At 41.4% G+C, this 27,068-nt stretch overlaps 2 protein-coding genes across 2 annotated transcripts; both read left to right on the top strand.

Annotated features, from left to right (window-relative positions):
• Positions 1–5,693: 5,693 nt before the first annotated feature.
• On the top strand, positions 5,694–12,600 carry prelp (proline/arginine-rich end leucine-rich repeat protein). The gene is made up of 7 exons (XM_069156735.1): positions 5,694–5,781; positions 9,027–9,462; positions 9,552–9,737; positions 9,847–10,004; positions 10,533–10,729; positions 11,649–11,724; positions 11,858–12,600. The coding sequence occupies exons 2-7, from the start codon at positions 9,031–9,033 to the stop codon at positions 11,946–11,948; spliced, it is 1,140 nt and encodes a 379-aa protein (XP_069012836.1). The 5' UTR covers positions 5,694–5,781; positions 9,027–9,030; the 3' UTR covers positions 11,949–12,600.
• A 2,085-nt stretch (positions 12,601–14,685) lies between these two features.
• Positions 14,686–16,172, top strand: il19l (interleukin 19 like). The gene is made up of 5 exons (XM_069151302.1): positions 14,686–14,847; positions 15,031–15,093; positions 15,253–15,405; positions 15,496–15,558; positions 16,022–16,172. The coding sequence occupies exons 1-5, from the start codon at positions 14,686–14,688 to the stop codon at positions 16,106–16,108; spliced, it is 528 nt and encodes a 175-aa protein (XP_069007403.1). The 3' UTR covers positions 16,109–16,172.
• Positions 16,173–27,068: the final 10,896 nt, after the last annotated feature.

Consider the following 27,068-nt stretch of genomic DNA (forward strand, 5'->3'; position numbering starts at 1 on the left):
CACACACACACAGACGGCTTCACCACATCAGTATCAGTCCATAACAGCACATAGGCGGCGTTAGCTTTTATTTCCTTTCTATCTAAAAGAATCCATCTGTGCAAACACCTTCTGTCCTTCCTCCACATCAAGATGCAGTGAAAACAATGAAATTCATGCTGATGCAAGATAAGGAGTGAAGTGATGCCCCTCCTGAAGCACAAGGAGAATCTGAGTTCAGGTAAAGGCATGGCAGGTTTGTCAAACTTCTCAGCATGTTGAGGCAGTGTGCATTGTGCTGTCAGTGTGAAATCTAGTGCTGGATACTATCAGGAGTGTCTTTTGTAGGGTTCTTGCTTCAAAACAAGTCAGCTGGAAACATTTAACTGATGGTATGCTAACATCAGTTTAATTAGCTTGCTGGTTTCAGCTGATAAAATCGACCAATAGTCAGAAAAGGAAATCTGCTTATACCTCTGTCTGATATCGAGGGCTTAATGTTTCAAAACTTACCAAAGACGTAAGAAGTACATCTGCCATCGTTGTCAATGTAAACTGCATGTGTCAATCAATATGAGAAGCTTAGCTCAGCAACACAAACTAAAGGGACTTCAATTCCAAACATCATGAAGGAGATCCATATAAGATCAACAAATCAGGCATGAATTTAATATGAGTCTGCTCACTGATGGATGTCACATCTGTCAGAGCAGGACAAATCGTCTGCTGTTGTGGGTCATGGCAAAAGCGTCTGCAATGTCCTGCTCTCTCTCTCTCCTGAAGGTCTTTATGGCGCCTTCTCCATCACTGGGTGAATATCAGATACAGAGCAGAGGACGGCAGCACAAGACTCCCTACAGCTGAAGGTCAAGGCCAGCTGATCCTATTGTAGTGTTTCTCGTTGCGCTGGTATCCTCATCCTCCTAGCAGAGGTTTGCAGGTGTTCACGCTGACATCGCCTCTGAAATACGTCTCTAATTTTCATCTATGTTCCACTTAAGCATGCTGGGTAGCCACATTAACCAAATTCACCACCTCCCAATGTGACCCCCGACCCCTGACCTCTGACACACTCTCACGAGATTTACCACACGCATATAATGTTATACTTGCTAAAAAAAAATAAAAAAATAAAAAATTTCCTAACTATTATAATAATTTATGTAACAATTATTGGGATTTCCTTAATAAAACAGTATACTCTCTCTAAAACTTCTGTAATTATTTACAAGGCACTAATTCAATTCCAAAAATAAACTGTGGAAGGAGGAATAAGAAAAAACAAACTGATCAAGATGCCAGATGACAATTGAAAAAGTATTGGTTGTTTTTACTGAGTGGCATGTGAAGCCCGTGTAGTTTGTGGAGTTAAAACAGGACATGACTGTATAAACAACATCTTTCATCAACAATACACAGTCATCTGATCACAGTAAGCTGTGGATTAAACTTCTGTCACGTCCAAAGAAAATAATAAAAATTAAAGATTACTTCTCGGCTCGTACAAAGATGTATCAAAATAGTTTGAATAACAAAATTGCTTCTTTGTTGCACTTATAAATATGATTACAAATAATGACATGTAGGCCTCCTCCCCTTTAAAACAAAATCTATTAATATGCAAATATTTTTGTATTCTGTAAATTAACCATTGAATGCCTTTGGTGTAGCTGAATGTCCATTTCTCATGAAATGTGCAATACAAACCTTCAATTCCACATTTGAAGAAATTGATATTGGCTTCTAAACTAGTTGTGATGTCACAAGTCCTGCTTGCAGATCACTGCCTTAAAATCAGATTTGAGGTGAACTCAGAGAAACTTTCCACCTTCAGCAGAATCATTTCTATGGTATTGTGTCAAAATCGAAACACATTTCATTCTGCGCAGTGAAGCTCAAAAATCATTGAGAGGTTGTGTTAGTGATAAAATATTGACTAACGTATTCCAAGAAGTCTCTGCATGACTGAAGCTCATTAGACTGGGTGTAAATTGTATAAACTGAAGCCTGTCTGGCCTGAACAATGCTTGATTTCCTTTGTGATGGCTGAGCTTTGATCTGGAAGTGTCCTCTGTGCAAGTGGCTTCTTTCACTTGCTTAACAGTGTACAGTCTCTCCAGCTGCCCTTTGGATCCAGTCACCCTGCAAAAAAACACATAAAGATATGATTTTTTTACCAATATTACAACAACATTAATATTTTTAATCTTACTTCATAGATAAACAAAAGCTCCTCCAGCTATCTGTCTCCTCTGACGAACACAATCAGACACTGAGGAGGGTTGTTGGTGCAGGATGTTGTTGGTTGCAGTAAAAGCATGAAAACAGAAGCATACCTCAGTTGTTGTTTTTTATCTTCGGCAGAAAAAACAAGCACAGGGGGAAGCCTGTCAGAGTTTGTATTCACATTTCATCAGTGTTTACACACCAAATCTGTCTGTCATAGTCCTGCAAATACTGCATTGTTTCAAATGAATAACAGAGTTTTTCACGATTAATTCAATCGTAATGCAGTTTGCGTAATCATAAAAGGATGTTTGTGATAATAAGTTTGTATTGGTATGAAAACTTTCAAGGACAAACACAATGAGAATACTGTAACAACTTGGCTTCATGAAAAACTCCAAACATTAGCCAGAGTGGGTGTCCACAGCTCTAGATTTTGGAAAAAGTGGGTGCGGTCTGCAGAACTTAGATATGTATTCACACTGTTTACTGCATGCGGTATGATCCCGTTGCTGCAGTGACTTGTCTGTAAAAGTTTGGGTGAATATTAATATTCCTCCGGCTGTAATTCTTCTGGGAACACTTCTGACTGCAGCTTATGTAGGACTCTTTTAAACCAAACATTTCAATCATCCAAAATGACGCCGTGGATGACAGAACAGGCCGTTCTTGGAATGTTCTCAAATTATTATTCACACTAAGTCATTTTGGGCCAGAGCCTGAGCCTGCCTCGCTCTCTCCATCTGCCTGGAAAACAGCTGCTGCGGTATGTAAAAGCACCGACGAGGGCCGCTGCTTAAAGATTTCCTGCAGTAAAAGCAGGTTTTGGGCCCTATAAATATCTGTCTTCTTGAATCAACAGGTTGAATTCAGCCTTAAAGAAAAGACAGCGCGAACATCCGACCATCTCTGTACAAACTCTGCGTGTATTTGAACACTGCAGGCCAGGCAGTTACATTCCACAGACCATGTGACTCAGTTTCCACATGCAAAACCAAACCACACAGTTTCATCCCCAAATGTTTGCTGCTGAAGCTCTGATAAGTATTATACCAATATAAAACTGCATACTTTAGCTAGGGCAGATTATGAAATGATAGGCATGAGAGGCACCACGTTACATCTTCTCAACACAGGTTACTGGACATCTGACAGAACAGGTGATCATGGATGAGCTGTTCATATTAATAAAAACTCTATAAAGAGGTAAAGCATTAGTTGCATTTTTAGACAAACGTCAATGCAAGTACAGCAGCCAAATTCAAGGGCTCACTGTCATGACAGAAGTTGAACACTGTGTCTTTCATGTCTTACATAACACTCGGGTAGCTCAGGAAAATGTTAGATAAGGTTTTAAATATCTATGTTTTCTATTTAGTCTGTGTGTGTTGGACTGACAAACTGTTTCTTCCTCATTTCTGTCCAAGTTCAATCTTAGTAACAGTCACTTTATATCTCTGGTTTTAGAGTGCAATAAGAAATGGATGGATTGAAGATGGTAATCCATCCAGGCTCCTTACATTTGCACTTTCTGGACATTTTCGGCTAGTCATCCATTTTTTGAATCTCTGTTATTTTATTATTATATATAATTGTATTTTATCATATTAGACTGTTGTAAACTAAGTTACAACTCTAAACCAAACTAAAAGCCTCTGCAGTTTAACTCTGTTACTAGTTTCAGCTGCCTACTTTTCCTCCATCCACGCAGTGAGGTGAAGGAAATATGATCTTCTCTGACGTAGTCCTCAAAGAAGAAACCAGCTTTGGTGACTTAACTCTGTTTATCAGTTTGGCTAATTCTCTTATGTTGTGTTTCCACCACATGTTGGACTGCTGGAAGGTGAAGTGCATTACCAGTATTGCAGTTGTAAGTCCTCATAATAATTTAAACGTAAAAGTAAAAGTGATGATTGTTTGTCAGTCTGTAATATGACACTGGCACAAACTTTATTGTCAGCATGGCCTCCCTGATGTGTGGGCTCCCTTTAATAGTTACCACCTCTGTATAAGAGCACTGCTGCCACAGACCAGTCCGCTCAGAGCCAAACAGTAGCAGGATTCTTACAATTTGTGGCAGACCACCTCATTCAGAGGATAGACTCATTTTAATTTCCAGGTTGTTCAATTTAAACTGTTAGCACACCATTTTAAATTCATTTCTGATGATATTTCAAAAAACTCATGAAGCATTGCTGCTAATGACCAATTATTTCCAATGATATCACCCCTGAAGGCGGCACAGAAAAACATGTACACAGGAGGCTTCTGCAGTTGATCAGAAGAGTCTGAGTCATTAAATAACTTTCTTGCACCCGTTTTAAAATGGTAGTAGAGAAGCTCGGAGAGAAAAGCACCCACCCAAAAAGTGAGGATTACATACACTCCTCTTTCTTTCTTTCTTTCTTTCTTTCTTTCTTTCTTTCTGTGTGTGTGTGCGATGGTTCAGTCTGGTCCAGATGTTTGGGCCAGCTGAGCTCCGTATCCCAAACCTGATGACTGAGCTGGAGACAGGAGTGCAGTGGGAAAGTGAGGAAAGTGCATGGAGACGGAGACATGTGTGTGTACATGTGTGTTAGAGACGGATCCCCACATATGTTCGCCTCATTATCGTTGGGCTGCAGCTCACGCAGCAGGAATGCAGGGCAGCAAACACATGTCCACCCCCTAACCCCCAGTGACATATAAGCGCGCACACACACACACACACACACACACACACACACACACACACACACACACACACACACACACACACACACACACACACACACTCTCTCTCTCTCTCTCTCTCTCTCTCTCTGTTAATCACAGTGCTACCCAGCCCCACTTCCTGAAAGGCCCACCACAACACCCCACGCCTCAACTGGACCTCAGTGATCAAACTTCTTCAGTTTACTTAGAGGGAGGAAAAAATAAAATCTTCTTGGACATCAAACTGACTCAGAAAAGATGCCATGGAGTTAGTGGAGAGATGCTGCTAATGAAAAGCACATGACGGGATCTGTGTGCAGTCATCTAAACAATGGCGGAGTGGGTGGGAGACAGAGAAGAGATGCAGTTTTAGTCGAGCTTTCCTTAACAGAGGTAGAGCGCTCACAGCAGCTCTCAAACACTTCTCATATAGAAACACATGTTTGTGCACAAATATCCAAACATGCTTTTGTACCCTTTGTTTCTGTTTTTTCAGTCTTTTCTGAGATAAACAATCTCATCGTATGGTGAGGCAAAAACAAAATAATAACAAACTAACCAGTTCAGACACATGAAAGAGCCCGTGGTCTTCCAGCAGGGATTAAGATTAAATCTCTCTGGACCCGAGCCGAGCAAAGGGGGAGAACGAACCACCGTAACCTTCGGAGGGAAAGCAGCCAGGGAACAAACCCAACAGGCAGCCTTGTCCACCAGAGGAGAGGGAGAGAGGAAGAGGAGAGAGGGAGGGAGGGAGGGAGGGGAGGGTTAGGGAGAGAGAGAGAGAGGAAGAGAGGGAGGGGTAGGAAAAGAGTGGGAGAGGGCAGAGAGAAGAAAAGACACAAAACTTGTGACTTGACAAAAGAGGGCAGGTACCAGAGGCAGGTAAGAGACACTCTTTGTTTATTTGTTTCCAGAGGGTCTGTTTTTGATGAGATATGATGAATAAGATAAGAATGCAGGCAGGAGAGTGTTTGTGAGTCCAGCAGAGATGCAGCGGGAGGCAGAGTGAGGGAAGTGTTGGAGGACTGAGGGGGGATCCTGGCACAGGCAGAGCTGAGCTGAGCCATGCCTGATGTGTTTCTATAGAAATGCTTTGCCAGACAAAGTGGTACTCTGTCCTCTGGGGACCCGCCACACATCGGGACGCTACTCTGCTTTTTTTCTGCTCACCTTGATTTCAGATTTGTCTATCAGCCAGTGAGGAGAGCTCCCACCACAATAAAGAGAAACTATGTGACGGTGGAGCTTCGGTTTTGATTTAAACAAATGCTTTGGCTGCTTCAATCAGATGGAGCTTCAAGGTGGTACATGGACAGATTCTCTGCTTGGATTAATTTGACGTATTTTGCATTGAAGTCAGATGGATGCTGTTCATTCACGGGTGGCAAAATAAAACAGAGATATAAATATCTCTTCTAGAAACGTATTAAAAACATATCAGGGATGAACGTTTTTTTTCGTGTATCTGCAGATGCTGTGCTGGTGCACTTTTTGTAAACTGGATGAATTTGTGGTTTGTGAAGAATGTAAAAAGAAAAAACAACAACTGAACTCAGCTGAGTTGGCTGATGATCAATAAAAAGAAGCAAAGATTACAGAGAGTCCAGTGAGACAGTCAGGAGTACAGACTGCCTGGAATCTGCAAAACAGAGCAGACTTCCAGTTCTTCTACTCTTAATTCATGGTTGTTGTTTTTTGATTTATCCACTAATAATTTATTTTTGTTTTGTAACTTCTTTCCTGTTCATCTATATGAAGTCACCACTGATTTACAGTAGATGCAATCTGTGATCCAACCGTCAGATATCCGATTCAGATGAGTGAATCCTGTTGCGCATGTCGTGATCTCATTCAAGGCTTTTAAAGTCGTTTTACGAAACACTGGTGATGACTTTTGGTTAAAGGAATGACAGCGTCTGCGCTGCCAAAACATCACAACACCACACAAAGGACTGGAAAGAGCTCATCTTTAAGGACTCTGTGACAACAAAGAGTCTCATGAAACTGAAACAAGGTAGTCCAGTAGTGTACATACAGCTCTAATAATAATAATAATAATCACTAACTTTAAACCAGCAGGCCCACCAGTACTTGAATAGGTCTAAAATGTATTACATCTAAATTATATTTTAATAGCTAAATATCATTAGTTGCTCTGTGACTAAGTCATATCTTGATTTTTGATGTAAAAAAAAACCACAAAGAAGACATCTTTAATAACAAAAAAGTCACAATATGTTGAATTTTAGTTTTGGCTAATCTTAATTTCAGATGGCATCATTGGTTCAAATTGTATTGTTGGCCTGATAAACAGAAGTTAAGAACATAATCCCTTTAGTCTTATCACGTGGTTTCATGAGGACAAAATGAGGATCCAATTAAATTTCAAAATGCATCTTCTGTTTTAAAGTCAAATTGTGATTAAACACTTTTAATTGAGGATAATTGAATTCATTTGTAATCTGATTCCATTCAGATAAAATGGTTTCTTGGATCCGTGACCTGTTTTCATAAGTGATTTTCTCATGCTGATATTCACCAGATTTACTTTTTGAGGTCACAAATATCAAACCAATGAGTCAGCCATCTATAACAGTGAGTCTTTAATTGTTTGCCAGACTTCTAGTCATGACCACAGAGGAACAAGGATAAGGAGGGCTGGTTGTGGTGTTGAATGAGGCTCAAAAGAGAGAAAAGGGAGGGCAGTGCCAAGGAACACTGTCAGAGAAAAGTTCAAATTGTTTTTTTCAGGTATGACAGACTCTGGCACCGAGCTTCATTCCTGCCTCATGATTTATAACGAATGTTTATCAAACCGGTCAGAGGCTTTCCGAACTGAAGCGAAGCGATCAGAAATTAACAGTGCCGAAGGATTGTGTATTCTGAAAGCTGTGTGGTAAATATTTACAGCAGGTCATCACTGACGAGGCACAATCATGCACAGCTGGATGAAATGCACACACACCTCAAACTAAAGCACGGCCAAAAAGGATCTTTCCACTTTAAAAAGAGAATTCATCTCAGCTGAAGGCTAAAAGCTTGAGATAGGAAGTCAAACAGCTGCATCATGTGTGTCTCCGAGGGCACGGAGGTCCTTGCACTGTACACACAGGGAGGCCAAGTTAAAACACTCACATCTGTGGTTACGTTTCATCAGTCATCAGTTGCAGTACACACCTAAAATCACCTCCCCTCTGCTCTCCTGGTCGGAGTAACCGGGTGTGTCTCAGGTGAGTCTGTAGACTATCAATGTGCTAAAATAAAATAATGTGCAAAGTAGAAATTCTCTAAACTCTGCAACTCTGGAAAGATTTCAGACAAACTTTAACGACCTGAAATAACACAAAAACACATTCCTGTTGAAAAAAGCGTGCAAACTCAAAACATAAAAACAAAAACAAAAATACATATGCAATCCATCAGAGTTTCTTTGGGATTTGGTGCAGTTTCCATTGGGCCTCTGCTGGGTCAAAGTGCTTTAACCTTCCAGACCTGCAGTTTTCTCCCTCTGGACCAGTGCTGACAATAGAGCCTTTATTCCTCAACCTTTCCTTTCCTCTCCTTCATAAGAGCTAATTTCCTGTATTGGTATCTGCCCCCTCTCCTCTTGAATTTAATCTCACCAAGAAAAACGTGACTGCTCCTCAGACTATCCCTCCTATTCTGCTTCTATTACCAAACTACAATTTCCATTTGTTTAAACTGGAAAAGAATGCTAGTATTTTCTGATTTTGTCAAAACAAATTTTGAAGATAAAAACTCACTGGAAAGATTATGAGAGCTTATTTAGTTTACACTGCAATTATTTTCAGCTCAACGTGACACTGGAGTCATACATTGCAAAATGTTTCATAGATTTAAGGCTAAAATAAAATATCAAACCTGAAAACTGTCTCTCAACACAGGTTGAAAAAAAAAAAAAAAAAAAAGGGATTTTGACTTGTGCTGGAAATATTCCCATGATCCTCTCAAAATAGAAACAGTCCAGAGGCAAACAAAAACATCTGCTGTCTAAAAATGTCAGTAAAATCAAAGATGATATGATTGATTGTCTTGGACTACACGGAGCTTTGTAGCATTTAATGTTAATTAAAAATCAAAATCTTCCTTTTCATTCACTGTTGAAGCACAATGAAGGCTGGTGTGGGACTCTTCTCAGCATTGGCTCTGTTCCTCCTCATGGGGGCAGTGTTCACCCAGAGACTTCGGCCAAAGAAGCCCACCAGGCGCCCGGCCACCACCAGGAAGCCCCCGCCCCGCAAGCCCGCTGTACCGGCGCAGCCAGAGCCCCTGGAGCCGACAGACTTCCCCCCGCCCATCATGGGCCCGCCCTCCAGCTACCCCGACTGCCCCCGAGAGTGTTTCTGCTCCCCGAGCTATCCCAACGCTCTCAACTGTGAGAACCGGAACATCCGCGTGATCCCTGTCATCCCACCCAGGACTCACTACCTGTACCTGCAGAACAACTACATCTCAGAGGTGACAGCGGAGCCGTTCCTCAATGCCACTGAGGTCCGCTGGGTCAACCTGGCGAACAACCGCATTCACCGGATAGACAAACAGGTCAGAGAGTTTCCTCTGTCGATATTCATGATTTAAAAACACCACAGAAACATTTTATTGTAGTTGTTCTGCATCCATCTCTCGTGCAGGTGTTTGAGAAGATCCCGGCACTGCTGTATCTCTACATACAGCGAAACCAGCTCAATGAAGTCCCTTCAGGCCTCCCAGCGAGTCTCGAACAGCTCCGTCTTGGTAGGAATCGTATTTCTAAGATCCCTTCTGGTGCCCTCAGCAAGATGGGGAACCTGACTCTGCTGGACCTGTACCACAACCAGGTGAACCTCACTACTACACCTACTACACTGTGCTACTCAGGCGCAAGCAGCATCAACAATCTCAAACATTTCTGGAGAAAATAAGAGTGTGTCATGTCTTTTCTATCAGCTGAGTGACAGTGACCTGGGGAAGAACATCTTTAAGGACCTGAAGAGCCTCATGCAGCTCAACCTGGCTCACAACACCCTGAGGAAGATGCCTGCTGGCGTGCCGAGTACCCTCATTCAGCTTTTCCTAGACAGGAACCGCATAGACGACATCCCAAAGCAAGTATACAGCGCACACTTTGCCAGCAACCCATTATCACCGCAAAGCGTGAAATAGACACGCCAATCCACTACAGCAAAACGTGAGATAGCCACGCTTTGGCCTATGTAAGGGTGTCAGTTACACATTTTGACAATGTGAAACTTACATGCAGGTAAATGTCATGTGATGTGGGATCATGTCACCAAGGTCCCGCAACAGAGGCAACAAAGAACATTTTTTTCCTTTTTTTTCTGAACCCCAACCACGTGTTTTAGCTATTACAAAAATGTTCCTGTAAATCACATGACTCTACGCATGCAGCAGGTTTCATTTTCGTCCACTACAGGAAAACCGTCACATCCAGACAGGCCAAAGCGTGGCTATTTCACGTTTTGTTGTTGTGGACCAGCGTGTCTATTTCACGTGTAGCCGTGATACAAGATTGGTGTCACAGTTGATGAACATGAGCAAACTCACACTGCTCGCATTATCCATGACACTGGTTGGATATGAACTTCTACCATCGTTCTTCTCGTGCCGTTCAGAGACTACTTCGAAGGCTTCAATCACCTGGCGTTTGTCAGGCTGAACCACAACCAGCTGAGTGATAAAGGAGTTCCCAAGGCTGTGTTCAACGTGTCCACCCTGCTGGACCTTCAGCTGGCCCACAACCAGCTGTCCTCAGTTCCCCTCTTCAACGGCCACCTGGAGCACCTGCATCTCAACCACAACAGCATTGAAAGTCAGTAATTCATTTTTACCTCATCAGGTGGTCTGCATTGTGCTTTTGGAAACATCTAATTTATTAGGTATTATGAGCTTTTCCGGCTTCATGCAAATCATAAATTCTCGATCATAAGCCTTCAGAGATATATTTTTGTGACTCATCACATCAGCAAAATTTTCTTGTAGTGAAGTGAACTCATAATGTTCGAGTGTTTCCATAAGTCCAAGTAGGTCTAACTGCAGTCTGGTTTAATCGGTTTCATATGTCCACCCCCTGCATGGCTCAATGTCCAGACTTTTATGTGGGGAAAAAACTCAATACGGTCATTCAGTTACAAAGGTAGCAAGTTACAAGACTAAAGAAAAACTGTGGTTGGCCGGGGTCCATGTCACTTAGGAAAAATACAGTCAATCAGAAGAGAACGACATTGATATCAATCGGCCTAAAAGACACAGACACAAAACAGACGATTTATGTCAGACCTCCAGAGAAAAGCAGAAGAGAAGACATATTAAACTAAATAGAGAGGGTTTTGATGACTTTAAGTCACAAAAATATCTTCTCATTGACATGATAGGACCTTTAAATTAAGAAATATGAGATGTTTCCATAATAATTGCCTTTTAGCCATTATTCCTGGTTATCTTCTCTGTAATAATTTACTCTATTTGTTTTATCCCTGTTTTGAACCCTGTTTGTTGGCTTACCTGATTTATGTCATTTATGTTTTTTCCCCCAATTTCAAAAGTTCCATATCACAGGCCTTTAAATGAATATTGACTCTGTTTTAAAAAGGGCTAACTTAATTACTAGGATTCAATCATTTGCACTAATTTAGGTAAAATATTTACCTCTAAAATTGTAGACATTTTTGATTGTATCCTTGTGTGAACACTTGAGTTTTAGATGTTCATGACTGTGTTTTTACTAACAGGCATCAACGGCACCCAGATCTGCCCGTACAGTCTGCAGGTCGACCCGAGTGATCACAGCCTGGTGCCCAGGCTAAGGTACGTCACAGTACGTCTCGGTAGAACTGGTACAGTAACAGGAAGTAAACAGGAACCAAAAAATGATGTTAGGAAACAGAGAGTTTTGAAAAGTCATTATAATATAATTTAAGTACCTGTTGTGTTGCCTCAGGTACCTGCGCTTGGATGGAAATCACCTGAGTCCTCCCGTCCCTCTGGATGTCATCATGTGCTTCAGACACCTTCACTCAATTGTCATTTAGGAGAAGCACGCCTAAAGGCCCGGGGGCATGCACGCACACACACAAACCACACACACACACACACACACACACACACGCACACACATGCACACATATGCACAAATGCAGCGTCACTGAGTGAATTCAAGACGACACATGCTCAGTGAAGCCTGAGGTTTATCCAGCCGAACACGCTGTGGAGCTGAGGAACTCCAAAAACCTGTAAAGCTTTGATAAGTCAAGTTTTTAAGTTTAATGATATGTTTCATTGTTGCCAGATTCCAGAAAATCCAAAAGTGGATGTGTCAATATCTAGGTTATGTTTTTGTAGGAGATTATCAGTCATTTTCTGTTTATAAAAAGAAAAAAAAACTATAGTTTGAGGAAAGTCTGAAAATACAGGTACATTGACAGACATGCTACAGATACAGAGGGTAGTTATGTTTGCTAGAAGATGCGATTCGAGTGGAGAGGACAAAGGACAAACCTGAAGTGGATTTTAAAAACATAACTACCATGTAGTTGGAACGGTCCCAAATGTGCCTGCGATTTTCAAGGTGCTCCATGTAAAAATGACATTTTATTCTTTCTATTTTAAATCCTCTGTATAGTATTCTTCTGTATAAAGAAGCTTTGTACAAATAATGGAAAATAAAATGTTTTCTTGATCATTTTTTTATGCATAATTAATTTCGATATTTCTTTTGGCATTTTATTTCTCATCACCCCTCCACCTGCAGTGAAAACCGTTTAGTAAAATTTGTTTTTAGATTTGCTGCGACTCATACTGATATATTTTAGATGGTGAGTATCTGGCTTCGTTCACGACTATTATCTGCTTTGTGTTCAAATGTATTCTCACAAATAGAGACTGTGGTCTCTATCTAAAAATCGACTAAAGAACAAAACAAAATCTAGGGCTGCACAATTATGACATGACGGGAGCAGGAAAAAGACATTAACAAGCATAAAGGTAATTACACATAAACAAATATTTACTACACGGGCCCAAGAAATCTCCACAAAGTTGAAACAACTCTGAACAATATTAACAAAAATTTATCAGCGATGTTTCTCATAAAATGAAAAGGTAAGGAGACACCAGCTTTACCGAACTGGCAGCAGGATTGTTCTACTGTGTTGGTGTTTCTGTTATTATATTCACTACCATTTTGGAGGAATTTTCTGCTTCTTTTTTGTTCAGACATTTTGAGAGTCAGAAAAATGCAACTTGGCCACAAACATGTAAACATTAAAGTAGCTGTAATTTATGACCATAAACATCCACAGAATCAGACTCTTGAGTTGGATCATAAAAGGTTTCCACCATGTTCAAAAAGCTTCCCGATGCCCTCTAGTGGTTAACAAGCACAACACAATGAGCATTGAGCATTAAGCATTCCTGAGCTGTTAAGTGCTCTCGACAGATTCTAACATGTACTTCCTGGAGGGAAATGCGGAAATTTTGCACTTCCCCTATTTACAGTTATTTTGCTACCTATTGCCACTGGTTGACTATTATTCCATGAATGCAGGTTATTCCCGTTTCTGCTGAACTTTCCTACTGCCCTGAATTTTCAGCCGTCAATCAAAAGTTATTCCCTGGCCAGACAAGCAGGTGAGCAGGTCTGGTAGGTATTTCCGATCAGTGCTTGTCTGACAGTAGCAAAGTCAGTGTCAGTGATGGCACTTCTGGAAGGAGAAAAAGCAAGAACTGGGTAATGTCTCAGAAAGGAAGAGAGTTGATTTTCAGAATATAGCCGATATACAAACAGTTATACAACCTGTGTGAACAGATAGAAATTGAAAAAAAAGAAAACCTCTTTTGCCCTAAAATATCACACGGTTCATAAAGCTGATGATTCAGTGAGTACTTATCAATGAGGAACATGTAGCTGCAGCAGGAATGATGACACTTAAAGCTGATGAATGACTGATTATATAACTACACGTCACTGTGTCTCTCTACTATAATCACACTACACATCAGAGAGGAGGAAATCTTCCATCATTCCTTTTCCTTTTCTTCCAAACAAGTAATGCGTTCAGCCAAAAAGTTCCTTTAATTGTGACACACTTCCTCCTCCTGTAAACCCATTAGTGTGCAGTGCAGGTACATACATGTGTATGTGTATGTGTAACCTGTTCAATATCTGGAAAAATCCCCATCACGCCACTATAAGAGAGACAGCATGGAGACACAGAGGCACATCGTTTCCAGGACTCGTCCTCCGACTAACACACACACAGGTGAGTCGAGACACAGGTGTTGCTCCGGGTGATGGTGATGGTACCTGAACGCTGCTTTGGCCATCTGCTTGCCTGTTGAATGGATTCAACTTAATGTTATCTTTGATTCTGAAACGAGATGAGAAAAGATTAGAGAACATGTTTAAATGGAGAATTGTTTTTTTTTTTTAAGTATGTTTCATGTTTTTAAATGTGTTCAGGATGATTTTATAAATGATTTAATGTCACTTTACTAGTGATGAAATATTAGTTTATCAACACGAAAATGCCAAATAATTTAATGAGTTGCTGCTTGTGTATAGTTTGGATATTGTCAGAAATTTGTATTAACATTTTTGCACTATTTCACAACTTCACAGACAATTCCTCAATTGATCAAGAATCTATTCAATAACATAATACATATTAAACATATTGGTAGTTATAATCTACATGACGAAAGATTCTCGTTTTTTTAAGGAGATTTCGACAAACAAAATAAGCCTGTCTGCTTTTCCACCAGGTAACCATGGTGATGAGGATGCTGCTCAGCTGCTCTGTGTGCCTGCTCCTCCTGCTCAGCTGCCTGAGGGAAGCAGTAGAGAGCCGAACGCTGCATCTGGACAGCTGCTCCGTCAACGTTCACACACACGAACTGCGCAAATATTACTCTGGCATGCGATCAGATGCGGTGAGTTTAATACAGACATACTTTCAAAACCTCCGACTCTAAATAAACACAGACAAAAGTGCTTTACTTCACACAATTACACAGGAAATAACAGGAAGTGTTCACAACAAATACCGCTGAAGAGCCCTTTAAGCGGATTGAAACTGTCAGAAAGTGATTCGAACTGTTTTATTTAAACGCCAGGTGTCAGCAGACGGTGAGATCGGAGTGAAACTTCTGGATAAATCACTGATGAAAAAAGTTCAGGTGAGGCATTTTTGTGCTTCCTATCATCACTTTTGCATCACAATTTCCATATTTGTCTGCCCTAATCCAAATACATGTCGAGAGCATATCTGCAGTATCTGAGCATCAGTATGAGTGTGTGAAAGGTGACATCATCTGACCTTCGCGTGTCTCCATCAGGAGGGTCAGAGGTGCTGCTTCATGCGTCTCCTGCTGCGTTTCTACGTCGAGAGAGTTTTCAGTAACCACGCCTCCTCTGAGCCGCAGCAGCAGCGCTGCTCCAGCGCTCTGGCCAACGCTTTCGTCAGCATAAGAAGAGACATACATAAATGTGTATGTTTATTTCAACAATATCACAATGAAACGTGCTTTATTTAAACACGGCCATGACTTGTACTGATGTGTGCGCTCTCCTCTGTGCAGCACTGCCTCTGTGGAGAAGAAACCCAGAGACAGATTGACTCCGTGCATGCTGAGTTTAACAAGGTAGACGACACAATACTCGCAGTACATATGTTCAACATGTTTTCATGTCTCTTATGACGGACAGCAGAGGGTGCTGAGGAGGAGGCTCCAGGATCTATTCAAGTCACTTTTTTTGTTAAATTATTAGTGACTTGCAAAAACCAAAACATCCAACTCTCTCAAGATTTTTTTGAATTACAAACCTCTCTCTCCCAAAATGCAACAGTGTAAATAAACAGAATTGATCTGTTTTCATCGAACATGGATTCTCACACACACACACACACACACACACACACACACACACACACACACACACAAAGAACATAATATGAATTAACTTTTTGACAATGGGCAGAGGGCAGAATTATAAAACTACTCCTAGCAAATTGTGTTATTTTCATATATTTATGCTTCCTACTAAATCTACTTTTCCACTTTTCTCTTGGTGTTTTCTCAATTTGTTTCTCTTCCTGCTGAGCAGCTGCAGATAAACCAGGCATCCCAGAAGGCCGTGGGAGAACTGGACACTGTGCTGGAGTGGCTGGAGGGAGTCGGACAGAAAACATGAACCGAACTCCAGCGCCCCTCGAGACCCAGTTTTCACCTGAAGATTGGGAATGTATCAATTTCACATTGTGGCCCATTTTGCATTTCTCTATTTGTACTTGAATTAACTTCATATGTTTTTGTATCCACTAAAATGTGGTCAGAGTTTTTTATTCAATATTTATAATTAGCACAACATATTGTAGAGGTATCTATATTCATCTGAAATAGAGAGCTGTTCCAGTTTGGTTTGTGTGCTTCTACTGTAAAGCAGAAATTGCAATGCTTTAATTTCAACATCAATAAAGAAAATGTTGCACATTGTAACTTTGAGGGTTATTTCGGTGATGTCCGCTTCATACTACCATCTAGTGGTGATCAATGAAGTATTCAGAGTGTATCCCATAGCTCACCATAGCCTACTCTGCTGCTCCTCATCAGTCCAGGCAATAATTAACAGACATAAAGATGTCGATGTGACGGATTCAGCAGGAATATTGAGCCATTTATTCATGTTCAGATGATACAAAGTTATGGCCAAATCTCTAAAGTTGGTTCACATAAAAATCTTACTGAGACTGATGAGATTAATATATCATAAAATCAATAGAGGTTCAAATCCTGCTGTTGACCAGCTTGTACAGTAGATATCTTAATTTACAATTAAAAACTTGGTATAGTCCTACTGTGTGTGTGTGTGGGGGGGGGGGGGGGAAGCATCTTAGGTACAAATTTGATGAACTTGTACTTTACTTTATATTTCCTCTACATTTCAGAAGGAAATTATTACACTTTCCACTTCACTACATTTATTAAACAGATTTTAAGATGAAGATCTGACAAAGTGGATAATATAACAAGTATTTAAAGTAGAAAACACAAAAAAATGTAACTTCTACGTATTGCTACTGGTACTGCCAACTTCTTGTTAACTTGTGATGTAAAAGTGACTCAAAATCTATCTTAGCTTAGATTAGACCACCAAATGTTGTTTGACATTAATTGGGAGGGTTTCACGCATACAGCAGGCATCCACTACTACTCACTAATGGAACAATAGAAACAAAAAAACAGAAGTCTTTCCTCTGGTGCCATCTTATTGGAGAAACAAAAAACCACAGAGTGTGGTGGTATGTTTAACCGTTTCTCTTCCCAGATTGGCTATAAATTAAATCCCATAACACGAGCCTTCACATACGCACTTGTCTCCCTCTGAGCTCTTCATCAAGATCATACTGAGAATATTTCTCCAGTCAGAAATCTTCCGTCCAGCACGACTCCTCGGTCTCTGCTCCTCTCTGTGCTGCTTCTGTCATCTGTTTTTGGATTGTAACTACGACAGCTGCATTGTCCAGAGGGCCTCCATGACAGACTCAAGAAACTTCAGGAGGACTTTTCTACAGACTACAGACTTCTTTTCAGGTAATATTTACGTGTATTGTTAACCCAGTTCATCCTAAAATGGGATGCGGGATTCATGAATAGCTGCAGGTTGACACTCAATCAGCAGTGATCTGTTTATGGGATGGAGTGTAATTTGATATATGAGCCATTTAATGAGTTATCAAAAACAGTTACGAGTATGAAGTGAAGATATAATAAAAAAAAAAAAAAATTTAAATTAAAAAATGTAAAATGAAAAAGTGACATACTGAGCGAAAAACGCACTGGATACACCAGTTTAGAAACTCAGGATCATTTCCAAGTTATTTCTGAACTATTATTTAAGGTTAAAGTTGGACCTGTTGGACTATTAGAGCGCTAAGTAACAAACGACCACATGTCCAATGTTGCTTATAAAACACTTGTGTCGCTTGGTTTCTGTACATACAATACATGTGATCATTTGATACCAAGTTCAAACAGCGTGATACACACAAGGCAAAGCGTCACAAAAATCGACATTCATGGTTTGGACGACATCCAACAATGAATCAAAATATTGTCCACTTTCAGGCAGAAAAGGGGAAGTGTTCAGAGACGGATGCACAATCATGAGGTCAAAGATTGTTAAACTGCTGCAGCATGTGGCAGTATGAGGAAGGAGACGGAACCAGCCTTTTAAAATGTGTGGTTCTCTTAACGTCATATATAAAAGTTGGAGGTGGTAATGTCCCCTTTTTATACTTACGGAATAATGACAGAACAATTTGGAGCTTAAATCTAACTTCTTGCTTACAACACGGCATGTTCCCACCTACCAATGATCCTTCCACTCTACATTACAGGAAGCATTAATCTGATAGATAATCAATGGAAATAAAGTGCCATGTTTGCCGTTTATGACACAATGAAGTGGGTGCACTCTGGCAGGAAGTCGTTTTTTGTGTTTGTTACATGACAGCTATCAGTGAAACTTTAAATGATCTGCTTTCTATCATCACTGTTTGAGTTTTGATTACTTCCCTGGACTTAAGGAGGCTGTGCTAACAGATAGTAATGTGTAAGAGCTGTTGTTGTCTGACTTTTTTGTGCGTCTCAGCTGCTTCTTGAATCTCCAACAATTCATTGAGAGGGAGTTCAGCAGATACACCTCTTCCTGCTGCAACACTCATCCAGTTCTCCGGCCAACATTTTTTTGGTCTTAGCAGGAGGAGACAAATATCGAGGCTTACAGAGAGGGCAAAATGTGCAACTAACCCAAAACACCAGACTATGAGGGGCTCAGAGGACAACATGGCTTCGGGATACACGTCGAAATATTCCTGGGGCTCCCCAACACGTTAATCCTGCAATGATATAAATAAATGTGCATGTTATTATCAATTAATCATGTAATGGGCTCGGAATTCAAGCAAACCTCCCAACATGCAGCACTGTAATGAATGTCCACGTACTATCACAATGTATATGTTGTTGTTTAAAAAAAAAAAAATCAAACAGAATGTTGTTGAGGTTTGACGAACAAAATGGCAAACATTAAAACCAAATTATTTCTTGAAGTAAAACAGTTTTTCACTTTCAATATAACCTTTACTGTACTTCCTTCCTCCTTTGTGTTCAGAGAGTGTGAGGTGTTCCAGCCGTGTTGCAGATTCACAGGGTTAAATTAGTCCGTTTACCTGCGTCATATTTATTTCACTGGAAAGTTTTAATGCGTAAAGACATTTTAGTTCAATTAAAATACTGAATACATTCTCAAACTCGTACATTTTTCTGACTCAGCTTTTCACTTAAATTGTTAAGTTAATATAATTTCTTTCTTTCTTTCTTTTTAAATTTGAAACAAATGCAAAATGAAGGTATCTTCACTGGAGGTTTCGGACTTTTACACTCTGCTGTATCTGCACATTTTATTTCCACATAGACATCAGACAACGCAAAGCAAGAACCAAATTAATGATTAATAATACTTTTTTCTTTTCTTTTTTAAATCGATGAAACTGTGAGTCATCAGTTAAATTACATTAAGAAACTGAGTTATTTTTTACTTTCACTAATTCAGCATTGTTTAAAAAGCACGGGAAAGTATGAGCTGTCACAATGAGCAGTGCTTACATAAATGCGGTTAACACCATCTGAGGCGCGTATGCAAACGTCCATATACATGCTTGTGCTTACGTACTTACACCCAAATGCACTAAATATGAAAAAGTGGAGGACGAAATATCCGATTAATAGCATCATATTGGAGCGTATTAATCACAAATAAAATCAGAAAACTTTATTCTTGTGTCACCGATGATGTGCAGGTCAATTGAACATTGTGTGCAGAGGGAATTTCTAAGTGTCATCTCCATTCAATGGATGCTTGCTCAACAGAAGAACAGGGCTGGTTCAGTTTCAGGTTACAGCAATACATTCTGATAAAGCCGCTTGCTCAGCAGTGCATAAACGATAAGGTTCCTGAGGAAGTATTAGAGGTCACATTTGCATCTCACATCTTAAATTTAACTTCTTCCACCATAATTACGTTGAAAGATCTCCATCAGATGTGTTAGTGTAGATTTCGAGGGCGAGGTGGGCAATTTCACCAATCAGAGGACAGCTCTCGTTCACCTTTATGATGTGAAGTGAGAGGAAATCTAAATGAGAACTAATTGGAAGTCCGGAGAGGTCTCTGGGGGTCATTCACATGTGAAACTCCACGGATGTTGTTTTTCCGTTCTGTACAATCCTGAAAGTGAGCTTCCGCCCAGCTGTCCGATCAGCTGTAATGCAAGGTGTTACCACACCAGTCAGCTTTGTCAGTCACCATGTTGCAATGCACGGCACATGAAATTTCCCACAGTTTCCTTTTTTATTTGAAGCCTTATTGTGGAAAACAATAAAACAAGTGCAAGTATTCAATGCTACACTCACAAAAACACACACACACACACACACACACACACACACACAGAGACGGACAGCCGGTGTGAAAGTGAAAGAGGAATGTGGTGAGTCGGTTTGCAACGACCGGTAGATTTCCCCTAAAGGTGATAGCTGCAAACTCACTCTGCAGACATAAAATCTGCACAAACACACAAAATGTGACGCACACGATCAAGGAAATGTAAAGGCACAACAACAGCACACCGTGTTCTCCATCAGGTCTGCAAAGCACCAGGATTCACAATCAAAACGATCAATGCAAACAGCAAATGAATGCAAAACAGTGTTCAGTTGAGATTCATGCTCCCAACAGGCGGACTGAATCATCTGTGTGACATCAGCAGTCTGTTTGCAGCTAATGAGCTGAAACTGGCTGACAACATTAGAAACTGAGTAGAAGAGGTGAAGGGTTAAGACCATGAAGAACAAAGAGACAAACAGCAGCAGAGAGCGACAGCAGAGAAACACATGGGAGATAAGATTTGACTGATTCAGCTTCTGTTTCAAGGAGCCAGCAGAAGGAAACTGTGAAAATTATCACTTCTTCATCACTTCTACATTTACAATGAACTCCAACGGGCTGATTTGAAGTTTCTATTTGACAAACATGTTTTCTAAGTCTCAGGGTTAGACATGAAAATGTTTCCCAGTAATGCTGTTTTATCAGAAAATAAAGCCTAAAAATAGAATAAAATAATTATTCACAGAATCCTACATTTTGTAAAGTTGTGGAGCAATTCAATGAAACTCGTTAATTTCTGTGCCAATGCTCTCTTCTTAGTCGTTGGTGTTGAAATGAAAAAGCCAAATTTAAATTAAGAAATGCAGCTATATCAAACCGTCATGTGGTTTTCTTTTTTTGAGACGGTTCTGAAACCAGGGATCACATTTTTTCAAGCAAACGCCTCATAACGGACAGGATTGGTCATACTTGAGACTTTTAACTCATGAAGTCATAATCAGACTTCGATGTCACCCCAGTTCTGTGAACAGCTGTCTAAAGACCTCATTTATCGCGTGTGACGTCGGTTTCATCACACAGCACTTTTCCTGGTAGCTTCTGTTGAGTTGAGAACGACATCAAGTTAGTTATGTAATGGAAACATAGTGAAGGAAATAATTATTTCATCCCTTGCCGATTTTGTAAGTTTGCCCACTGACAAAGAAATGAACGGTCTATAATTGTAATGGAGGTTTATTTTAACTGTGTGCATTTTTGACTTTTGGAGGACAACATACAGCCGGATCACTTGCAAAGTATAATATTTAAATACGCTTCTCTGCTAAAGTTTACTATTGCAACTGCTGTTTTATGCTATCTTGAATGCTAAAGCTTGTCTGTTTTTTGGTAGCTGGAAATGTTTGTGATTAGGTTCTTGTTTTCACTCGAGTAACTGTGAGTCTTTGAGAACAAGTTTAGAGTTAAACTGCTGGTCTTTTATTTCCAATTCTACAAAGGCCTAAGTTGTATTTGACTTTCCACCAGTTTAAGGTAAAAAGACTCTCTCCAAGAGAAGTAGGGACAACATCTAGGGACTGTGTGAAAGTTTTCTTTGTTTTCTTTTTTTCTTTGTTTAGTAATCAGTGGTGAGTTTCGACTGCCACCCATTTGTAACACCCGGTGACGGGAGGTCTAACGAGCAGGGGGTGTGGTCTGACCAGCTGTAGTCAACCCTGTTATAAACCCAGGAAGTGTTTGAAGTGTCAGTTGAAGCGACTCGGAGGATAAAGACAGAGGAGTCTTTCGTTGGAGCCACAGGGGGAGGCTGAGTAGAACTACTGCCATCTGAGTGAGTATGTGTGCACTTTCCATACCTGTGCGTATATCTACTCGTAGATACTATAGGCCTCACACTCGTTCACACCAATACCGTAACCTTTCCTCTGTTATCTATCCCACCCGTTCCACTCATACCCAACACCTCGTCACAGGAGGACTCTGGAACTGCCAGTCAGCTACCCGCAAGACAGACTTCATCTCCGGCTTTGCTATCCAGCAATCGCTTGACTTCCTTGCTCTCACTGAGACCTGGATCACACCGGACAACACATCCACCTTCTCTCCTCTGCCTTCTCCTTCAGCCACACACCCAGACCCACTGGTAGGGGTGGTGGTACAGGTTTACTCATCTCCCCCAAATGGAGTTTTTCTCTGTACCCACGTCCACTTCCTACCTCACTGTCTTTTGAGTTTCATGCTGTGACAGTTACTCATCCGGTACAATTAAACATTGTTGTTCTCTACCGTCCTCCAGGTCCTTTGGGAGATTTCTTGGACAAATTAGATGTCCTCCTGTCAAATTTCCCAGAAAATGGCCCTCCACTTGTTCTTCTGGGTGACTTTAACATCCAGACTGAGAAGTCATCTGACCTTTTGCTCTTACTGTCTTCCTTTGCTCTCTCACTCAGTCCTTCCTCTCCTACTCACAAAGCTGGTAACCATCTGGACTATATTTCACCAGAAACTGCTCCACATCTAACTTCACTGTAACTCCAATTCATGTCTCTCCCACTCTCTCAAACCAACAACCCTCCCACATCAACAGACTCTGTACTTGTCCGTCGCAACATTCGCTCCCTCCCTCCCCCTCTCCCTCCTCTCTGACCTCCTCTGTTTTATCTGCCCTCCCTTCAACTGACTCTTTCTCACTCATGCATCCTAACTCAGCCACAGACACTGTCCTTTCTACTCTGTCTTCCTCTCTTGATTCTCTCTGTCCTCTTACATTACGACAGGCCCGCAAGTCCTCCCCAGCTCTGTGGTTGTCTGACTCGGTGCTCCCAGAGAGCCACTATGAGAGCGGCAGAAAGGAAATGGAGAAAATCTAACCACCCTGACGACCTGCTCACCTATCAATCTCTCCTCTCCTCTTTCTCTGCAGCCAAAAGCTCCTTCTACCTAACCAGAATTCAATCCTCATCTTCCAACCCCCAAAAGCTATTCTCTATCTTCTCCAACCTCTTTGGCCTCCATCCCCCCTCCATCCTTCTACCAAGCCACTTTGTCAACTACTTTACTAAAAGATAGATGACATATGCTCCTCATTTTCAAACCCAGCATCTATAACTACATTTCCATCATCTTCATCTTCATCCCCTTCGCTTTCCTCTTTCACCCCCGTCTCCCAATCAAGTTCTCACCTTGGTAACCTCTGCCCACCCAACCACCTACCCCCTTGACCCCATCCCATCTCACATTCTCCAGTCTATTGCTCCTGACCTTCTTCCTTTTCTCACCCATCTCATCAACACTTCTCTGTCAACTGGCTGCTTCCCGAACTCGCTGAAGGAGGCAAGAGTGAACCCTCTCCTGAAGAAACCCACCCTCAACCCAGCTGAAGTAAACAACTACAGACCCGTCTCTCTTCTTCCCTTTCTTTCCAAAACTCTCAAACGAGCTATCTTCCTACCACAGCTATGCTGATGACACCCAACTCATCCTCTCTTTTCCCCGATCTGAAACACAGGTAGCAGCACGAATCTCTGCCTGTCTGACTGACATCTCTCAGTGGATGTCCTCACACCACCTGAAAATCAACCTCGACAAGACCGAACTGCTCTTCCTTCCAGGGAAAGACTCTCCCACCCTCGACCTGACTACTACCTTCGACAACTCTGTGTTATCCCCGACCCTGACTGCTAGGAACCTCGGCGTGACACTCGACAGTCAACTCTCTCTTACCGCCAACATCACTGCAACGACACGTTCCTGTAGATACATGCTGCACAACATCAGGAGAATACGTCCTCTTCTCACTCAGAAGGCGGCGCAGGTTCTGGTCCAGGTTCTGGTCCAGACTCTGGTCATCTCACGTCTGGACAACTGTAACTCCCTCCTGGCAGGTCTACCTGTTAGCGCCATCCGACCTCTACAGCTCATCCAGAATACCGCAGCTCGACTGGTCTCTAACCTCCCGAAATTCACTCACACTGCTCCGCTCCTCCTCCTCCTCCGCTCCCTTCACTAGTTACCAGTAGCTGCCCGCAAGTACGCCCGCTGCGAACAGGTCGGGTCCAGTCTACATCCAGGACATGGTCAAACCTTACATCCCAGCCCGCTCCCTCCGCTCTGCTTCTACCAATCGGCTTGTCGCTCCCTCGCTGCGAGCTAAACACTCTACAAAATCACGACTGTTTGCTGTCCTGGCTCCTAAATGGTGGAATGAGCTCCCCACCGACATCAGGACAGCAGAAACTCTGTACATCTTCCGCCGCGAACTAAAAACACACCTCTTCAGACTTCACCTTGAACAGTAGAACTTTAGTAGCACTTAAAATGACACTTACTCATAGCACTTTGTAGTTTGGCTTTCTTGAAGAAATTGTATTTACTTGATTCCTGTTGTTCTGGGTTTTGTACCCTCATGGTTGAAATACACTTATTGTAAGTCGCTTTGGATAAAAGTGTCAGCTACATGTAATGTAATGTAACGGAGACAGAATATATTAAAAAAAAAAAAAAATCCAGAAAATCACATCATATAAAAGTTATAAAGTGATTTGCATTTGATTCTGTGAAATAAGTATTTGATCCCATAGCAAAACATGACTCAGTACTTGGTGGAGAAACCATTGTTGGTGAGCACAGAGGTCAGACGTTTCTTGTAGTTGGTCTCCAGGTTTGAACACATCTCAGGAGGGATTTTGGTCCACTCCTCTTTGGAGATCCTCTCCAAATCCTTCAGGTTTGAGGCTGTTGCTTGGCAACTCAAAGCTTCAGCTCCCTCCACAGATGTTCTATGGGATTAAGGTCTGGAAACTGGCGAGGTCACTCCATGACCTTAATGTGCTTCTTCTTGAGCCGCTCCTTTGTTGCCTCGGCCGTATGTTTTGGGTCATTATAGTGATGGAAGACCCATCCACGACCCATCTTCAGTGTCCTGGCTGAGGGAAGAAGGTTGTCGCCCAAGATTTCACGGTACGTGCCCCGTCCATCCTCCCCTCGATGCGGTGAAGTCATCCTGTCCCCTCAGCAGAGAAACACCCCCAAAGCATAATGTCTCCACCTCCATGCTGGACGGTGGGGACGGTGTTCTTGGGGTTATAGTCAGCATTTCTCTTCCTCCAAACACGGCGAGTCCAGTTGATGCCAAAGAGCTGGATTTTGGTCTCCTCTGACTACATCACCTTCTCCCAAGCCTTCTCTGAATCATTGGATTTTAGAGTTTAAAAAATTCTGTGGGAGGTAATTTAATCTTTTTGACTTTTTTCTTCTCATGATCCTAAACTGTCAACATTACTCTTTGCCTTCAGTGTGTACACAATTTTGTTGTCCATGACAGCTGTCATAATTAACCTGATTATGTATTTATATTTGTAACAAACTGGAAACTGTACTGTCTGTGATGCAGGAACACAATTTGAAAGTAACCACATAACACTGTTCAAACTATAAGCTAACACCAATCAGTAAATTTGAGTTCGATGTGGCTTTATTAGTGACTTAATTCGTTTTGTAATTGAAATTTTGCAGCTCCACTTTATCTTGATTCCCCTGCACTAAAAAAAAAACAAACCAGCAAACTGCAGGGCTGAAAAGTAAAGCCAACACAGAGGTGCTCAAAACTGCAGTTCCTCAAACGGCCACTTGAAGCTGGCTTCCGAAAGCAAGTCAATCCCTGTAGACCAACCGTATTAAAATGAATAACTTTACAGCAGAAACAAGCACGGTAGCACAGTTTTGGTTGCGATAGCTAATTGCCCCGTTCATGACAACTTTACAGGGGCGAATATTAAATTAACTCACCCGTTTAATTTGTATAAAGGCTTAAATGAATGCATGATTAGGGGCGGGGTCACAAGTTGGTGAACTGCCATTCAATTTCGGCCTCAATGGGTCCGCTTTAGTTTCACCCACGCACCACCAAATTTTTGGATGAACCGGGAGTCTGACTGAGTCAGGCACTGCCCAGATGGCGACGTTCAGAAAAATCACAACCGAGCTTCAAAAACGTGACGTCCTAATTTTGTTATTAACGTGCGACTCACGAGTTGCTGATCAGTTAGTTACCTCGTAGTTAACTAAAAGTACGTAACTAATGTTCCTCTGGCAGGTTAACCAACAGGTAGCTGTTTTAATGTGAAAGGTTGTCGTTCAAGGCTACCATCAGCGACAATAAACACCATCGAGAGACTGTTTCACATTTTCGAATTGAATATGCCATTTTATTTCAAAAGTGTTGCATATTTTGTTTGTTTGATGTGTTTTTCAAATAGGTGCAGTCTCTTTTTGCACACTTGTCCACGCTGGGGTGTACTCACTGTGGGGCCTTTCTGTTTATTAATTAAGTGAAAAAACACAGCGTTTCCTTCAGTATGACACACGCTTCCTCAGGTACATGACCTTCAGAAATGATCCAGGAGTTTGTTCAGTCAGGGAATGTGAAGCTGAGGAATGATTTTCAATAAAATACCAATGTTGCCTAACATAAATGGGCCAAAGTCTGAGGCGAAAAGTCAGACATACGACAAGTGATTGGACATTCCATACAAGAAAAAAGTACTGCATGGAAAATACCCCTCACGCTGCCACCAGAGAGTACCAAACCACTTCTCTATTCCTTTTACAAACCCTGTTTTGTGTTCGTGCAGATATGTACATCTCAACAACCTGCAGAGGAAGAATAATGGAATCTTAAGAAAATACACCCCGACACCGCTGAACGACT

The sequence above is a fragment of the Embiotoca jacksoni genome, unplaced genomic scaffold (genome assembly GCF_022577435.1).
Source record: "Embiotoca jacksoni isolate LCO1_2020_lvr unplaced genomic scaffold, fEmbJac1.0.p SCAF_1, whole genome shotgun sequence".
Lineage (NCBI taxonomy): Eukaryota > Metazoa > Chordata > Actinopteri > Embiotocidae > Embiotoca > Embiotoca jacksoni.

What these genes read in the sequence shown, in the direction of transcription:
- prelp (XM_069156735.1), top strand. Translation starts at nt 9,031, where the DNA reads ATGAAGGCTGGTGTGGGACTCTTCTCAGCATTGGCTCTGTTCCTCCTC. An exon ending in TGGACCTGTACCACAACCAG is followed by an intron (nt 9,738 to 9,846) that starts GTGAACCTCACT and finishes CTTTTCTATCAG; the next exon opens with CTGAGTGACAGTGACCTGGG. An exon ending in AGCCTGGTGCCCAGGCTAAG is followed by an intron (nt 11,725 to 11,857) that starts GTACGTCACAGT and finishes GTGTTGCCTCAG; the next exon opens with GTACCTGCGCTTGGATGGAA.
- il19l (XM_069151302.1), top strand. Translation starts at nt 14,686, where the DNA reads ATGGTGATGAGGATGCTGCTCAGCTGCTCTGTGTGCCTGCTCCTCCTG. An exon ending in CACTGATGAAAAAAGTTCAG is followed by an intron (nt 15,094 to 15,252) that starts GTGAGGCATTTT and finishes TGTCTCCATCAG; the next exon opens with GAGGGTCAGAGGTGCTGCTT. An exon ending in GAAGAGACATACATAAATGT is followed by an intron (nt 15,406 to 15,495) that starts GTATGTTTATTT and finishes TCCTCTGTGCAG; the next exon opens with CACTGCCTCTGTGGAGAAGA.